This window comes from Bombina bombina, chromosome 5 (genome assembly GCF_027579735.1).
Source record: "Bombina bombina isolate aBomBom1 chromosome 5, aBomBom1.pri, whole genome shotgun sequence".
In the NCBI taxonomy this organism is placed as follows: domain Eukaryota; kingdom Metazoa; phylum Chordata; class Amphibia; order Anura; family Bombinatoridae; genus Bombina; species Bombina bombina.
Genome location: NC_069503.1, coordinates 787,480,162 through 787,494,548, shown reverse-complemented (window position 1 = coordinate 787,494,548; position 14,387 = coordinate 787,480,162). Strand labels below are relative to the sequence as shown.

The 14,387-nt window shown below is 43.2% G+C and overlaps 1 protein-coding gene across 1 annotated transcript in view; it reads right to left on the bottom strand.

Moving 5' to 3' along the window:
* Window positions 1–14,387, bottom strand: part of LOC128660829 (protein disulfide-isomerase TMX3) — a 203,601-nt gene that overhangs the window by 66,192 nt on the left and 123,022 nt on the right. Inside the window, exons 5-6 of the mRNA XM_053714875.1 lie at window positions 3,063–3,119; window positions 2,581–2,710 (exon numbers count right to left, since the gene is read on the bottom strand). Of these exons, the coding sequence (XP_053570850.1) occupies window positions 2,581–2,710; window positions 3,063–3,119 (187 nt within the window). The remainder of the gene's footprint in view (window positions 1–2,580; window positions 2,711–3,062; window positions 3,120–14,387) is intronic.

Sequence of the window (14,387 nt, the reverse complement as noted above, 5' to 3'; positions counted from 1 at the left end):
TTGTGATGTACCTAATGCAATATTCCTACACTACCACCCCCACTCCGGTATAGAGTTCTTACCCCCTACAGTACAGACGATCTGGCAACTGCACAATGTCTGCAGCACGTAAGGGCTACTGTTGATGCTTAAAGACCGCAAGCACAATGAAGAGAAGAGGCTGAGAGCGTGCCAAGAGTCCTCTTGTGGAGGAAAAATGCTTTCCCCTCTCAATGCAAATAAGCAAACAAACTGCACTCTGCCACCGCTCCCCCGCAGGGCACCAATTTGGAGCCCTAAGGAAGCTTGTCACAGTTAGTGTGTGGGACTTAAAGGAGCTAGTACCTCATAAAAGACTCCACACCTAAAGCACCCCACAAATACATACAAGCATATACAGTACACAAACCCAAAATGTACTGAATAAAGGGACGTTAATAAAAGATAATTAATAACTTAAAAATTAAATCTGGATTACTTCTTGTGCACAAACATCTGATCTGTGCACAAAACAGCTGTACAGTTAAGTGACTCAGAAAAACGTATGACAGGGTAGTTTTTAATTCTTAACTCTGCTGCTGTGTCTGGCTGTGAAGCACGGAATATGTGAGAAATATGGGTAGTAGATATTAAAGCTCCTGGTGGCCAGGTGATGAATTCCCAACAGTAAGGAATTGTGGACTCTCACCACTTTAAGAAAGAAAAAGTGTAGATAAAACATGGATGTAAAAAAGCTGGAGAATTGTATTTTTTAATCACAGACACAAACATATTTACATAAACATACATACAAACAAACAAACAAACATACACACACCAAAACCATGGGGATTATTATGGAGTTGTCCCCTCCTCTGCAGCCACCACTCTTTTTGGAAGGCTTTCCACCAGATTTTAGAGTGTGTTTATAGAAATGTGTGCCCATTCAGCCAAAAGGCACTAATATTGGACAAGGTCTGGCTTGCCATTGGTGTTCTAATTACTATTATTATTATCAGGTATTTGTAGAGCGCCAACAGATTCCGTAGCGCTATAAACATAGGTTGTATACTAAATAGCATTTACAGGGATCAAATGGGTAGAGGGCCCTGCCAAGAGTTGCACTGTTGTAGTCGGCTCTTATGAAGGTGAACTACAATTACCTGGGCTCATAGGCTTACGTGCTATGGAGTTTAAGGGGATAGCAGTGGAGATAGGAAGGTTAGTTAAGGTTGTATGCATCTCTGAATAGTAGAGTCTTCAGGGAGCACTTGAAGCTTTCAAAACTAGGGGAAAGTCTTGTGGAGCGAGGCAGAGAGTTCCATAAGATAGGATCCAGTCTGGAAAAGTCTTGTAAACGGGAATGTGAGGAGTTAATAAGAGAGGAGTAGAGTAGGAGATCATCAGTGGAGCGAAGGGGATAGGAGGGAGAGTATTTGGAGACAAGGTCTGAGATGTAGGGGGGGAGCAGTGCAGTTGAGGGATTTGTGTGTCAGAGTGAGAATTTTGTGTTTAATCCTAGAGGAAGCCAGTGAAAAGTTTGGCAGAGAGGTGCAGCAGATGAAGAGCGACGTGTAAGGAAGATGAGCCTGGCAGAGGCATTCATAATTCAACCTAAAAGCGTTCAATGGATTTGAGGTCAGGGCTCTGACCAGGCCACTTGAATTCCTTTAAACCAAACTCGTCAAACCACGTCTTCATGGACCTTACTTTGTGCACAAGGTCACATTCATGCTAGAACAGGAAAATGTTTTCCCAAATTGTTGCCACAAATTTGAAAGCACCCATTTGTCTAAAATATCATTGTATGTTGTAGCATTAACATGACAGTTCACTGGAACAAAAGGGCCTAGCCCAAAATCTGAAAAACAGCCCCAGACCAATATCTGTCCTCACAATGCATACACTTAGGCAGAGTCCTCCTAGTACCACAAAATGCATATTGTTCCATTAGACTGCCAGATAGTAAAGCGTGACTAATCATTTCAGAGAACATTACTCCAAAGACCAGTGGAAGCACGCTTTACACCACTTAAGTCAACCCTTAGCCTTACAAATGTTAAAGTGAGGCTTGTGTGCAGCTGCTCGACCATGGAAACCCACTTCATAAAGCTCCTTACGCACAGTTTTTGTGCTGATGTAGCTTCAAGAGGCAGCTTGGAATTCTGTAGTGAGTGATGCAACACAATTCCACGCGTTTCGGTATTTGGCAGCTGAGTTTGCATGGCTCGGCTGTTGTTGCTCCAAGACATTTCCACTTTACAATAATAGCACTTACATTTGACGGGGAGAAATCTAGTAGGGCAGAATCACAAAGTGGCATCCTATGATAGTGCCACTTTTAAAGTCACTGAGCTATACAGTATGACCCATTGTACTGCCAACGTTTGTCTATGGAGATTTTACTGCTATGTGCTGGATTATGTGTACTTGTTAGAAATGGGTGTGGCTGAAACATCTGAACCCAACAATTAGTATGAGTGTCCACATACAGTGCGTGTGTATACATCTATATAGCGGCACATCAAATAATTCTTAACGCTTGTCACAACTACCAGTTCATAACCAATTCTGAAAGATATTTAAAAAAATACAAATAACAAACATTGAATTTTCACTCACATCTGCTGTTCCATCCAGAATGCTATTAATAAATTGAATCATGTCTTCTGTGTTTTCTATTCCTTTGCTTGGTAGAAAATACTGTTGATTTGATGTGTTCAGCACAACAAAAGTAGGTACATTAAGTTCACTGAAGATAAATATGAACATAATAAACAATTAAAACAACTTCATAAAAACAATACAAGTGCACAGTACTTCAGCAAGATTGTAGTAAACATGGACCTCTTAGATTTTGAGTAAGTTAAGAAATTAGCGTTGGGGTCGGAGATAGCACCAATGTAGAAATGAACATTTAGGTCAATAATGTTTAATATATTTAGAAAATTACATGGCAAGTTTATTTCTGTAATTATACAAAATTAGACAAATTAATTAAACTTGTAGTGCTATACATTCTTACAAAAGTTTAAAGACGGACAAGACACAAATCCTGTTGTAAAGAAAGAAAGAAAAATAATAAAGGACAAGGATACACTTACTCCATAAGAAGGCTATTAATGTAGTCGCTTCCATCCATATGCCCAAACTGAAAGTCTCTATGAATAAAACAAGTATATTTAAAGGACCACTTAATACAATAGAGATGAATAATTAACAAGTGCATAACAAAATGACAATGCAATAACACGTATTTTGAAGATTTTTTTTCTGTCAAATAAATTTTTCTCCCATTTTCCAGCTCCCTTAATCATGTGACAGACATCAGCCAATCACAGACTAGAATACAAATACCCTGCTTGTGCACATGCTCAGTAGGAGGTTGTTCTCCAGAAAGTGTGAATATAAAAAGATTTGATTATTGAAATAAAAAATTGGAAAGTGTCTTAAAACTGCATGCTCTTTCTGAATCATTTAAGTTCATTTTGACTTGAGTGTCCCTTTAATGTGCTGCCATGAGCAGAATTTGAAAATTTGAATCAGTTTTTCAAACCTGGGATATACACTAGTAACTTTCAGAATGTCTGAACTATAGCATTATATATATATATATATATATATATATATATTCTCATCTCTAAGGTAATCCTAAAATGTTTACCTGCTAGAGGGTGCTAAAATAGAAGAAGTCTGACTTACAGCACTGTTTAATCCATTTTTTTTAAAGAGAGCACATCCACAATATCACAATGTTGCAAAGACAAGATCTGTATGAGGAGAGTCCACGGCATCACTCCTTACAGTTGGGAAAACTGAACCTGGCCACCAGGTGGCGGCAAAGACACCCCAGCCAAAGGCTCAAATACTTCCCCTACTTCCCTCATATCCTAGTCATTCTGCCAAGGGAACAAGGAACAGTAGGAAAAATATCAGGGTATAAATGATGCCGGAAGAGAAAAACAAATTTTGGTCCGCCCATCAGAGTATACGGGCGGGGGCCGTGGACTCTCCTCATTCAGAAGGAAATTAAATTATCAGGTAAGCATAATTTATGTTTTCCTTCTTAATATGAGGAGAGTCCACGGCATCATTCCTTACTGTTGGGAAAACTATACCTAAGCTCTAGAGGACACTGGATGATAATGGGAGGGATAAAGAAAAGGGGACCCTAATCTGAGGTCACCACAGCCTGTAAAAACTTTCTCCCAAAATCTGCTTCAGCCGAAGCAAAAATGTCAAATTTGTAGAATTTTGAAAATGTATGTAAGGAGGACCAGGTAGCTGCCTTACAAATCTGATCTATAGAGGCCTCATTCTTAAAGGCCCAAGAGGAAGCCACCGCTCTAGTGGAATGAGCCGTAATCCTTTGAGGAGGTCTAAGTCCCGCTGATTCGTAAGCTAAGCGTATAACACTCCTCAACCAAAAAGATAAGGAAGTCGAAGAAGCCTTCAGACCCTTACGTAGATAACAAACAAGGACAAAGTTTGTCAAAAATCCTTAGTAGCTTGAAGATAAAACTTCAAAGCTTGAACAACATCCAGATTATGAAGTAAACGATCCTTCGCAGAAGAAGGATTAGGACACAGACGCCCCCCCATCTTTGCAAATCTCCGCAAACACCTCGGGATGGAGAGACCATTCCCCCGGATGAAAGGATTGTCTGCTAAGGAAATCCGCTTCCCAGTTGTCCACACCCGGAATGTGGATCGTTGACAGCGAGCCGTAGTGGGCCTCCGCCCATTCCAGAATCGAAGATACTTCCCTCATTGCTAGGGAGCTCCTTGTTCCCCCCTGATGGTTGATGTAAGTCACTGAGGTTATGTTGTCTGATTGGTATCTGATAAACTGAGACAAACCCAGAAGGGGCCAAACCTTCAGAGCATTGAATATCGTTCGAAGTTCCAAATGTTGATCGGGAGGAGAGATTCCTCTTGAGTCCACAGGCCTGTGCCTTCTTGGCACCCCAAACAGCTCCCCATCCTGATAGACTTGTGTCCGTAGTCACAATCTCCCAGGATGGTCTCAAGAAGGATGTCCCTTGGGAACAGGTGATCTGGACAGAGCCACCAAGAGAGCAATTCTCTCGACCGGTTGTCCAGAGAAATCCGTTGAGACAGATCCAAATAATTGCCATTCCACTGTCTCAGCATGCACAGCTGAAGCGGTCTGAGATGGAATTTGGCAAAAGGAACTGCTTTTTCTCATAGCAAAGACAGTCCTGCATTGCGCAGTTTTCATTCCCTCTTTCCTGACTGAGTGTTTATCAGAGAGGAGTCATAAATCTCTGTACTGTATGGGTCATAGGAGGTGGGGAATGCCATTGGGGTATAAGGGTGCCATGTTTGTGAATAAAATAAGATTGTTTTATTTTCTATAGTTCTCCGCTTATTGGACTAGTGATGGAGGATTCTGTTACTTTAGAGGGTACTCCCTTTATTCCTAAGAGTAATTCCTATTTATATTGTGAGGAGGCCTTAGATCCGCCCTCTCAATTATGTTCCATAGGCCTTGATAATGTGATAATATCAAACATGTTTGATACCACTGAGCCATCCACCTCTGAGGAGTTGTCGTCCAGTGAGGTGCGTACCCTACACTCTTCTCTCTCTACACACCCGTAGCTTTGCTGATCCTTCATCTGGAGGGGGCTTTTTTTTCACCAGATGTTACTGCACAGTTTAGACGGTAGTGTCTGCGGCCTTTAATGCTTTACCTCGCCCTGCCAAGCGCAAGGTTACATATTGCACTCCTCAGAGTACATCAGATAATTTATTGGATTTAACTGTTACGGTTATCCGAGGATGAAGTTCTTTCTGAGACTTCAGAGTATGAATATTCTGGGTCGGAGTCTGCTGCCTCTAAACCTCCGGCTGCGGAGGAACCAGACTTTAGTTTCAGGAATTTGTGCTTTCTTCTAAAAGAAGTTTTTGGCAAATTCAGAGGTTCCTGAGGCCAAATTGCCTGATGAACATTTGATTCCTAAATTGGATTGAGTTTGAGGACAGGGTGGTACCTTATCCTTCCCTGCTCCTGTTAGTTGGCGAACATTATTAAGAATGAATGGGACAGGATTGGATTCCTTTTTCCCCTCTTTTCCCTTTAACAAATTGTTCCCGGTCCTGGACTCTCTATGGAGTTGTGAGGTTCCGTCCCTAAAAGAGATGGCACTATCTTCGCCCTTACTAAACGTACTACTATCCCGCTTGAGGATAGCTCTTGGTTTTAGGAGCCCATGGATAAAAGATGGAAACTCTGTTAAAGGGACAGTCAAGTCCAAAAAACACTTTCATGATACAAATAGGGCATGTAATTTTAAACAACTTTCCAATTTACTCTTATCACCAATTTTGCTTTGTTCTCTTGGTATTCTTAGTTGAAAGCTAAACCTAGGAGGTTCATATGTTAATTTCTTAGACCTTGAAGGCAGCCTCTAATCTAAATGTATTTTGACAGTTTTTCACCACTAGAGGGTGTTAGGTCATGTGTTTCATATAGATAACATTGAGCTCATGCACGTGAATTTATCGAGGAGTGAGCACTGATTGGCTAAAATGCAAGTTTACCATGGAGACAGCTAAAATGCAAGTCTGTCAAAATAACTGAAATAAGGAGGCAGTCTGCATAGGCTTAGATACAAGGTAATTACAGAGGTAAAACGTGTATTATTAAAACTGTGTTGGTTATGCAAAACTGGGGAATGGGTAATTAAGGGATTATCTATATTTTAAAAGAACAAAAATTCTGGTGTTGACTGTCCCTTTAAGAAAGAGGTTTTAACATACGGGATATTTGTTTTTTAACAGGCGGAGGCTGTTGCCTCGGTTGCTGGAGCAGTTACCTATTGTTGCGACTCCTTAAAGGATTTGATCGAGGGGGAGGGTCCCCTCAACGTTCTTCAGGAAAGAATTAAGGCCTTGAGGTCTCTAATTCTTTTATCTGTGATGCAAATATGCAGATTATTCGTCTGAATGCTACAGCTTCAGCTTTTTCTGTTCAGGCCCATCTGGCTCTGGCTGAAGTCATGGTCTGCGGATACTACTTCTAAGTCTAGACTTCTTTCCCTCCCCTTTTAGTGAATGAATTTGTTTGGTCCAGGCCTGGACTCAATTATCTCCACGGTCACAGGGGGCAAAAGGGTGCCCTCCTACCGCAGGAGAATATGAACTAGTCTAAGGGACAATTTTCGTTCTTTTTGTTCTGATAAAGCCCAGGTCAGCAGTCCTCCGCTAGGCCAGAGCAAAACAAGAGCTCTTGGAAGCAGGCTCAGTCCTGAAATAAATCCAAGCAGAGCAAGAAGCCCACTGAGTCTAAGTCGGCATGAATGGGCGGTCCCCGGTCCTCTTCTGGATTGTGTAGGGGCAGTCTGTTGCTTGGTTCAGGGTGCAGGATCCTGGATGTCATAGCTCAGGGTTAAAAGATACGTTTTAAGGCTCAGCCATCCAAGGGCAGATTACTCCTCTCTCTTCTGTCTTTCTGACCAGAAAGGAGGAGAGCCTTTCTTGGGGGCGTAAGGGTTCTGTTCTCTTAGGAGCTATTGTCCTGGTGCCTATCGCAGTGAGAGGTTTGGGATACTATTCAAAACTTTTTGTGGTCCTGAAGAAGGAGGGAACTTTCCGTCCGATTCTGGACCTAAAGTCCTTAAACAAGTTTTTAAATGTCCCCTCGTTTAAGATGGAGACAATAGGTCCATTTATCTCCTCATTCGAGAAGGGCAGTTTAGATCTGAAGGATGCTCCCTTCACGTACAATCCTCAAGGACCACTTCCATTTCTTAAGGTTTGCGTTCCTGGACCAGCACTTCCAGTTTATTGCACTTCCCTTTGGTCTAGCTACGGCTACAAGACATTTTTCGAAGAGTGGACCATTCGGAATCTCTCCTCTGTCTTCTTCATCCCATGGATGGAAGATAAATAGAGAGAGTTCTCTTGTATCAAGAACCAGGATAGAATCATGGGTACTATATTAGAATCGGAATATTCTAACGGACCTGTGACGTTGCAAGCTAGCTTCAACATGTCTTGCTTTCCAGACCTTCTTTAAGACCATCTGTGGCTAGGTGTATGGAGGTGATTGGTCTCATGGTGTCCAGCATGGATATCATTCCTTTGCCAGGTTTCACCTCAGACAGTTGCAACTGTTCATGCTGAAGCCGTGGAACGGCGATAATCGGATCTGTCCGATCTCCCAATCTCATTTTGGATCTTCGGGCAATATACAATGCTCTGAAGGCTTGGTCTCTGCTGGGTTTGTCCCAGTTTATCAAATTCCAATCAGACAATATAACCTCGGTGGCTTACATCTACCATCAGGGAGGAATGAGAAGCTCACTATCTATGAGGGAAGTATCTCGGATTCTGAAGTGGGCTGAGACCCACGTTTGTTCGCTGTCAGCGATCCACATTCCGGGTTTGGACAACTGGGAAGCGGCTTTCCTCAGCAGACGATCCTTTCATCCGGGGGAATGGTCTCTCCATCCCGGGTGTTTGTGGAGATTTGCAAGAGGAGGATCTTATGAAGTCTCAATACCAAGCTACCCAGATATGGCTCGAGGTACAGGGATCCTCAGGCGGAGCTAACAGATGCATTAGCGGTGCCTTGGAGGTTCAGCCTAATTTATATTTCCGGCCGTTACCACAACTTCCTAGTGTAGGGGCTGGAATCAAGCAGGAGTCAGTGATTCTGATTGCTCCGTCTTGGCCGAGAAGGATATGGTTTGCGGATTTAGTGGGGATGTCATCATCTCCTCCGTGGAAGTTGCCTTGTTGCAGGGATTGCTGACCAAGGTCTCTTTGTTCATCAATGTCTAGATTATCTGAGGCTGACTGCGGGGAGATTGACCGCTTAGTCCTAGCCAAGAGAGGGTTTTCTGAGAGTTATTTTTACTCTCATTCGAGCTCGTAAGCTGGTTGCTCGTCGTATCTATCAAAGTGTGGAGGACCTACTTATTCTGTTCTCCAGGATGAATTGGAGAAGGGCTTTTCTGCAAGTCCCCTGAGGGGACAGTTTTTGGCCCAGGTCTGTGTTACTGCACAAGAGGTTTGCTGAGCCTCCAGATTTGCAGTCTTTTGTTAAGGCTCTGCTAGGATCAGACCTGTATTTAGATCTAATGATACTCTTAGGAGTTTAAGTCATTTTCTTAGTGTTTTGCAACGGGATCCATTGGAGCCTGTGCATGAAGTAGACAATAAATTGTGGTCTTCGAAGGTTCCTTTTCTACTGGCTATTGCTTCTGCGCATAGGGTATCTGTGATTGCTGCCTTGCAATGCGTCCCTCCTTATCTGCCTTTCCATGCTGATAAGGCTGTTCTACGAACCAAGTTAGGTTTTCTTCCTAAGGTTGTGTCATTACGCAACATCAATCAAGAGATTGTGGTTCCTTTCTTATGTCCTAATCCTACTTCGTCGAAGGAACATTTATAATGTAATTCTGGATGTGGTTTGTGCCTTGAAGTTCAGGCCACGATGAACTTTAGATGAACTTCGCTGTTTGTTCTCCTTTCAAGGAAGCGTAGGGGTCAGAGGGCCTCTTCGACTTCCTTATCTTTTTGGCTGAGGAGTGTCATTCGTATAGCATAGAGTCAGCGGGACAAACCTCCTCTGAGGATTACGGCTCATTCTATCAGAGCAGTGTTTCCTCTTGGGCCTTCAAAAATGAGGCCCCTCTAAGGATCAGATTTGTAAGGCGGCTACCTGGTCCTCACATACTTTTTCAAAATTTTACAAGTTTGACGTTTTTGCTTCTGCTGTAGCAGCCTTCGGGAGAAGGGTTTTGCAGGCTGTGGTGCCCTCAGATTAGGGTCCGCCTCTATTTTTCCCTCCCGTTAGCATTCCGTGTACTCTAGAGCTTGGGTATATGTTTCCTATAAGTAAGGAATGCAGCTGTGGACTCTTCCCATATTAAGGAAAGCATAAATTATAACTTACCAGCCTTTCCGTCTGTATGAGAAGAGTCCACAGCTCCCATCCGTGTTCTCCGTTGGGCGGCCCTAAATTTAAATTTATTCTTCTGGCACCTTTTCCACCTGATGTTTCTCCTACTGTTTCTTGTTCCCTTGGCAGACTGACTGGGGTTATGAGGAAATGGGGGATGCAGCTCTGGACTTTTCCCATACAGAAGGAAAGGAAATTATCTGGTAAGTCATAATTTATGTTTTTACAAAATTAATTCACAAAGTAAGTGGATTAAGTGATTTAAAAAAAAGTTTCCAAATAGTGCTGCAATCTAGTGCTCATGAATATGGATAACATTCTTGTAAAACCGCTGCCATATAGTGTACCAAACGCAGGCACACTCCTGAGCTTGTATTCCCTGCTTTTCAACAAAAGATACCTAAGAGTAAAAAGAAAAATGTATAAAAAATAAATGAAGAAAGCTGATTAAAATAGCAAGCTCGATATAAATTATAAAAGAAAAAATAATTGGCTTACATGTCCCTTTAATAAAGTTTCATGATTTATACAGAACTTGCACTAAAACAAAAATTTGGTTACCTTGCCTCCATTATCAAATAGTGCACAGTGTTTTTTGTTTTGTAAGCTGACTTTGAGGCACCAGCACCTACTAAGTATGTCCAAGAGTTCACAGTATATACTTTTAGGAGTCTGTAATTGGATGATGGCTGCCACAATACAGTGTACAGGGAAATAAAATAGACTAAGAAAAAAAAAAAAGAATTTATGCTTACCTGATAAATTACTTTCTCTTGCGGTGTATCCAGTCCACAGATTCATCCTTACTTGTGTCCACAGATTCATCCTTACTTGTGGGATATTCTCATTCCCTACAGGAAGTGGCAAAGAGAGCACACAGCAGAGCTGTCCATATAGCTCCCCCTCTGGCTCCGCTCCCCAGTCATTCGACCGACGGTTAGGAGAAAAAGGAGAAACCATAGGGTGCAGTGGTGACTGTAGTTTAAACAAGAAATTTTAACCTGACTTAATTGCCAGGGCGGGCCGTGGACTGGATACACCGCAAGAGAAAGTAATTTATCAGGTAAGCATAAATTCTGTTTTCTCTTGCAAGGTGTATCCAGTCCACGGATTCATCCTTACTTGTGGGATAACAATACCAAAGCTTTAGGACACGGATGAAGGGAGGGAACAAGACAGGTAACCTAAACAGAAGGCACCACTGCTTGCAAAACCTTTCTCCCAAAAATAGCCTCCGAAGAAGCAAAAGTATCGAATTTGTAAAATTTGGCAAAAGTATGCAGTGAAGACCAAGTTGCTGCCTTACAAATCTGTTCAACAGAAGCCTCATTCTTGAAGGCCCAAGTGGAAGCCACAGCTCTGGTGGAATGAGCTGTAATCCGTTCAGGAGGCTGCTGCCCAGCAGTCTCATAAGCCAATCGGATGATGCTTTTCAACCAGAAGGAAAGAGAGGTAGCAGTCTCTTTCTGACCTCTCCTCTTACCAGAATAGACAACAAACAAAGATGATGTTTGTCTGAAATCCTTAGTTGCTTCTAAATAGAATTTCAAAGCACGAACCACATCAAGATTGTGTAAAAGCCGTTCCTTCTCAGAAGCTAGATTAGGACACAGGGAAGGAACAATGATTTCCTGGTTAATGTTCTTATTAGAAACAACTTTAGGAAGAAAACCAGGTTTGGTACGCAAAACTGCATTATCTGCATGGAACACCAGATAGGGTGAATTACACTGCAAAGCAGACAATTCTGAAACTCTTCGAGCAGAAGATATAGCTACCAAAAACAAAACTTTCCAAGATAATAACTTAATATCTATGGAATGTAAAGGTTCAAACGGAACCCCTTGAAGAACTGAAAGAACTAAATTTAGACTCCATGGAGGAGCCACAGGTTTATAGACAGGCTTGATTCTGACTAACGCCTGTGCAAACGTTTGAACATCTGGTACTTCTGCCAGACGCTTGTGTAAGAGGATAGACAGAGCGGATATATGCCCCTTTAAGGAACTAGCTGATAAACCTTTCTCCAATCCTTCTTGGAGAAAAGACAATATCCTTGGAATCCTAATCTTACTCCACGAGTAACCCTTGGATTCACACCAACAAAGATATTTCTGCCATATCTTATGGTAAATTTTCCTGGTGACAGGTTTTCTAGCTTGGATCAAAGTATCTATGACTAATTCAGAGAACCCACGCTTGGATAGAATTAAGCGTTCAATCTCCAAGCAGTCAGCTGCAGAGAAACTAGATTTGGATGCTTGAATGGACCCTGTATTAGAAGATCCTGCCTCATTAGCAGTGTCCATGGTGGGACAGATGACATGTCCACAAGGTCTGCATACCAAGTCCTGCGTGGCCACGCAGGTGTTATCAGAATTACCAAGGCCTTCTCCTGTTTGATTCTGGCTACCAGCCGAGGGAGAAGAGGAAACGGTGGAAAGACAAAGGCCAGATTGAAGGACCAAGGCGCTACTAGAGCATCAATGCTGCCTTGGTGTCCCTGGACCTAGATCCATAAAGAGGAAGTTTGGTGTTCTGACGGGACGCCATCAGATCCAACTCTGGAATGCCCCATAGCTGAGTCAGCTGAGCAAATACCTCCGGGTGGAGTTCCAACTCCCCCGGGTGAAAAGTCTGACGACTTAGGAAATCCGCCTCCCAGTTGTCTACTCCTGGGATGTGAATTGCAGATAGATGGCAAGAGTGATCCTCCGCCCACCTGATTATCTTGGTTACTTCCTTCATCGCTAAGGAACTCTTTGTTCCTCCCTGATGATTGATGTATGCTACAGTCGTGATGTTGTCCGACTGAAATCTGATGAACTTGGCTGCCGCTAGCTGAGGCCATGCCTGGAGCGTGTTGAATATCGCTCTCAGTTCCAAAATGTTTATCGGGAGAAGAGACTCTTCCCGAGACCATAGGCCCTGAGCTTTCAGGGAGCCCCAGACCGCGCCCCAGCCTAACAGACTGGCGTCGGTCGTTACAATGATACACTCCGGTCTGCGGAAGCACATTCCCTGAGACAGGTGATCCTGAGACAACCACCAGAGAAGAGAATCTCTGGTTTTCTGGTCCAGTTGGATTTGAGGAGACAAATCTGCATAATCTCCATTCCACTGTCTGAGCATGCACAATTGCAGCGGCCTGAGATGAATTCGAGCAAAAGGGACTACGTTCATTTCTGCTACCATTAATCCGATTACCTCCATGCACTGAGCTACAGATGGCCGAGGAATGGAATGAAGAGCTCGGCAAGTACTTAGAAGCTTTAACCTTCTGACCTCCGTCAGAAATATTTTCATTTCTACCGAGTCTATTAGTGTTCCCAGGAAGGGAACCCTTATGAGCGGGGACAGAGAACTTTTTTCGGTGTTCACCTTCCACCCGTGAGACCTTAGAAAGGCCAGAACAATATCCGTACGAGCCTTGGCTCTGGGAAAAGACGATGCCTGTATTAAGATGTCGTCCAGATAGGGTGCTACTGCAATGCCCCGCGGTCTTAGTACCGCTAGAAGGGACCCTAGCACCTTCGTCAAAATTCTGGGAGCGGTGGCCAACCCGAAGGGAAGGGCCACGAACTGGTAATGCTTGTCCAGAAAAGCGAACCTTAGGAACTGATGGTGATCTTTGTGGATAGGAATATGAAGGTACGCATCCTTTAGATCCACGGTAGTCATATATTGACCTTCCTGGTTCATCGGTAAGATTGTCCGAATGGTCTCCATCTTGAAAGATGGAACTCTGAGGAATTTGTTTAGAATTTTTAGATCCAGGATTGGTCTGAAAGTTCCTTCCTTTTTGGGAACCACAAACAGGTTTGAGTAAAAACCCAGTCCTTGGTCTGTAATTGGAACTGGATATATCACTCCCATCTTGAGTAGATCTTCTACACAGCATAAGAACGCCTCTTTCTTTGTCTGGTCTGTAGACAGACGAGAAATGTTGAACCTTCCCCTTGGAGGAGAGTCCTTGAATTCTAGAAGATATCCCTGAGCAACGATCTCTAATGCCCAGGGATCGGGAACATCTCTTGCCCAAGCCTGAGCAAAGAGAGAGAGTCTGCCCCCTACCAGATCCGGTCCCGGATCAGGGGCTACCCCTTCATGCTGTCTTAGTAGCAGCTGCAGGCTTCTTGGCCTGTTTACCCTTGTTCCAGCCCTGCAAAGGCTTCCAGGTTGCCTTGGGCTGTGAAGTGTTACCCTCTTGCTTTGCGGTTGCAGAGGTTGAAGCAGGACCGCTCCTGAAGTTGCGAAAGGAACGAAAAACATAATTTATGCTTACCTGATAAATTCCTTTCTTCTGTTGTGCGATCAGTCCACGGGTCATCATTACTTCTGGGATATAACTCCTCCCCAACAGGAAATGCAAGAGGATTCACCCAGCAGAGCTGATATAGCTCCTCCCCTCTACGTCAGTCCCAGTCATTCGACCAAGAATCAACGAGAAAGGAGTAACCAAGGGTGAAGTGGTGACTGGAGTATAATTTAAAAG